Source organism: Notothenia coriiceps, unplaced genomic scaffold (assembly GCF_000735185.1).
Source record: "Notothenia coriiceps isolate Sejong01 unplaced genomic scaffold, NC01 NC01_scaffold00024051, whole genome shotgun sequence".
Taxonomy (NCBI): domain Eukaryota; kingdom Metazoa; phylum Chordata; class Actinopteri; order Perciformes; family Nototheniidae; genus Notothenia; species Notothenia coriiceps.
In genome coordinates, this window is record NW_011356752.1 from 1 (window position 1) to 3,709 (window position 3,709).

General features: G+C 41.1%; 1 protein-coding gene across 1 annotated transcript; it reads left to right on the forward strand.

The window, feature by feature from the left end:
* Window positions 1-149: 149 nt before the first annotated feature.
* On the forward strand, window positions 150-3,003 carry LOC104954840 (SWI/SNF-related matrix-associated actin-dependent regulator of chromatin subfamily A containing DEAD/H box 1A-like). Its single transcript, XM_010782026.1, has 5 exons — window positions 150-183; window positions 645-746; window positions 1,345-1,423; window positions 1,590-2,284; window positions 2,803-3,003. The coding sequence occupies exons 2-5, from the start codon at window positions 702-704 to the stop codon at window positions 3,001-3,003; spliced, it is 1,020 nt and encodes a 339-aa protein (XP_010780328.1). The 5' UTR covers window positions 150-183; window positions 645-701.
* Window positions 3,004-3,709: the final 706 nt, after the last annotated feature.

The window sequence follows — 3,709 nt, forward strand, 5'->3', positions numbered from 1 at the left end:
TAAAATGTATCGTCAGCAATGTATGACAAGCAGACTGCTTGTTTAATGTTAGACTCACACCAATAGCTCAATATGATCATAACACGATTGCTTTCATATCAGAGATCAGATGAGGTGGAGCTGCCTCCAGCAATAGAGGATGAGGCAGAGAGAAGCAGCAGCAGCAGCACAGGGTTGCAGCAGGTATGTTATATGCTGTAGTCAGGTGATTTAAATGTATCGATGAAAGGAAGAAGTGTAGGCTACATGATAAGAAGGGAATACAGTTTGAATTAAAGTAATAAAGTACAGTGTAACAATGTTCTTTATTACTTTTTAATGTAAAAATACTTTGTTACTGTACGATATCAATAACAATAATCCACAGCTCCTCTCTCTCTGCTCCAGAGAATTTAAAAAATGTGGGTGCCCCGAAAATTTGTTTCGGGGTACCCGAGCAGCACCCTGCCAAGGCAGTAAACCTAGGGGAAACACTGGATTGTAATATTAGTCATGTCTTAAGGCTGATGATGATAACAGTCTGCATGACCATTTTGGCTTACCCTCCACTTCAAATGCGGGTCTCAGGTTTTTATTTATTTAAGGTGATAAAAGGGCTTCCCATTTGCTTGTATTTACTCTTGCTTGTATGTAAATCAAAAAAGGTTTCTGATGAAGAAGATGAGGGAGACAAAGGTCCAAGCCGAGAGAAGAAGGAAGCCATGGTCAGAAAACTGCAGAAAAAGTTTCCTGACCAGGACAAGGAGGTGAGGACTGAAAGACTGTCTCCGAAGCATTCGGACATTTCATTACTGAGAGTGGTATTGTTTTCACCTTATGAGTCTTTGTGTGTCATCATTGCAAAATGTGCTCCTGAATACATTTACTGTAGCAAGAGCTACCACAGAGCAAGTAGTACTTTTGCTGATGTACTGGACTTGCTTTGTGAGCCGTGGTAGGGGTGTAAGAAGTGCCCCCCACTTTATGCCCCTGGCACAATTTGGCATTATTGCTGGTCTGATCCCATTGTAGTGTTGATTACAGGTTTAGTAGAACCTGATTCCCCCCTTTCAAACTGTTCAGGCATTGATGATGATGACATGAAAACTGTGGGTGTGCTGGGCTGCCGTATAGCTCAGTTGGTAGAGCTGGCGGCCCGTGTACTGTCATCCCCTCTGTCTCCCCATTTCAAGCCTGTCTCTACAATAAAGGCACTGGTTGCCCTGAAAAAAAGAATACAAACTGTTCTCAGCATCCAGGACAGACCACAATGAAAACAAATGTATTGATTTTGCAAGGCTGATTTAGGAAATGGTGGATCTTATGTTTTACTTCTGACTCTTGCTGATGTCTGTCTTGTTGCAGGAGCTGCGTCTGGTTCTGCGGGAACACGACTGGAATGTAGAGGATGCTCTGCAGGTTCTACAGATGTTCTCAGACCCCGGTACGTACAAAACAGCTGTCATCTGAATCTAGCCATCTTTTAACTGGCCTGGTGTATATGTGTGTGTATATATGTATATATGTATATATGTATATATATATATATATATATATATACTCATTCTGACACAGATTCCGGCTAAGACTTTCTTTATTTCTATTGTCAGATGAATCCAGTTTCAGCTCTCCTGACTCGAATGAAAACAAATCCAGGAAATCCAAGAGCAAGGAAACGTCGAGCAAGGACCACAGGAAGTCGAGGTTACACAAAGATCACAGAGACAGTAAAAGTAGAAAAGATCGAAAAGACTCCGAAGACGACATATCAAGTGAATCAGAGGAGGACAATAAAGGTGATCCAGATGGTGATACAGAAGTTACACAGGACAGTGAGGATCCAGATTCCGACAGCAGTGTAAATTTGAGAAACAAAAGAAGCACTTCAACACTTGTAAAAAGTCCTGACTTGGTTTCTTCATCATCCTCTGTCAAGAAATTCACTACCTCTGCATTCCTGATGCCATCCTCCTCTACCTCTCCTGCTCAGATGCTTTCCAGATTTGCCAGTGGGACCAGTATAGCTAAGAAGCAGGCAGCAGAGAGAAAGAAGAAGGTTCTTGCCTCAGATGAACATGTCAGTTCTGAGGGTGAAAATGACGATGAAGAGGAACCGGCAAGCAGTGAGTTTGAGGACTCGGATGATGAGCTGGATTGTAAAGGTGCCATGACGGATCTGAAGAAAGAGATGCTCCAGTTCTTCCAGGACGCAACGATCGATGAGCTGTCGCTAATCTCTGGGTGCTCTGTTAAAAAGGCAAAGAAGATTTTGGAACGGAGGCCCTTTGAGGGCTGGCAAAGTCTGGTGAGAGAATGCTTTTGTGTGTTTCGGAATGAATGAGGCAAGAAACATCAAATAGACACGCAGGTGTTTCTTTCATGTCATTTTAAACAGTTTGCTAAAGTTATCGATAGGAAAAGTTGTGAATACAAAGAACTACAGTCGGTCATAGAATCTTCCATCCAAACACCTGGAAAATGTGTGACATGTTCATTCACACACTATGTACTTATTGAGCGCACTACTCCACGGTCTTGTAGATACAAGACATTCGCACAATGTATTGAATAGCTAAACTATTTTTCAGCTCATAGCACATCTTTCACACGGCTCTCTTTTATTAGATTTACTTTCCAAACACTTTATTATCTTTTAATATATCAAACTTAACAATAATGTTAGCAGTGTGTTCGGCCCTATAAGGGTCAGTGATTATTCACTGTCAGGACATTCAAGGAATACTGAAAGATTGTGTTAATGGTTACTGTGTAGATACTCCACATATTGTGTGAGTCTTGACAGTTTGCTCTTTCCTCTTTTAGGTTGATTTCTTCACTAAGGACAAGGGACTATCGGAGAACTTACTGATGGGCTGCAGAGTTGTCTTAAAAGAGCGGAAGGTTGTCTTGGGGCTGATGTCCAAATGTCAGACGATTTCCTCAAAAATGGTCAAACAGGTCACTACGGTAATGGAGAGGGGCACAGCGGCCATGAAACAGCCCAAACTCCTCAACAGAAAGTGAGTAAATGCACATAAATAAAAAACATAATTCATTTGAGTGTACCCACCAGCTGTTCCAAACTCTCATTCGGCAAATATAAAACTGATGGGTGCATTTATGTTTGTCATTATATGTTCTAAATATCCTGGGTTTCATTTTTTGAGAGGGTTGTGGTAGATCCCTCCAACAGTGTCACTGATCAGGGGTTTTTCTAGAAAAATATAGTATGAGGACAGTACTGTAGTGCTGATCTTGTAAATAAGATATATTAATTCTCGCGAGAACATGACGCCCGTATTAAAGATGGCGCCGCAGACGTAAACAACAACACCATGTCGGAACTCCATAAAAACAAAGCTGTCTGACGGTCTATTTGACACGATTTTCCTATTTTTTGAGTAATCATACAGTTTTTGATGACCAGCAATATTGTTTTCTGCTCATCACTTTACATTATTTTACGGGGAAAATCTGCATTTTGCTATGAGGGCGCACGCCGAAAGTAAGAGGGCGCGGCGCCCCTCTCAGCCGGTTTAGACAAAACCCAGCTGATATTACAAGGGTCGCATCTTTTAATATTTGTTAACAGGGCTCAACGCTAGCTTTTGGTTAACAAAACTGAAAATACGGTTGCCATTTTTAGTCACCTTATATTTTAAATAATGAAGATACTATACAGTTATACATCAACTTAATAATGAACATGTGACACAAAAGAATGTTCAAA

Bases quoted from the DNA above. Each gene is read 5' to 3' on its own strand.
- LOC104954840 (XM_010782026.1), top strand. From the start codon at position 702: ATGGTCAGAAAACTGCAGAAAAAGTTTCCTGACCAGGACAAGGAG. The intron at 1,424-1,589 runs GTACGTACAAAA...TTCTATTGTCAG, and splicing joins ACAGATGTTCTCAGACCCCG to ATGAATCCAGTTTCAGCTCT. The intron at 2,285-2,802 runs GTGAGAGAATGC...TTCCTCTTTTAG, and splicing joins TTGAGGGCTGGCAAAGTCTG to GTTGATTTCTTCACTAAGGA.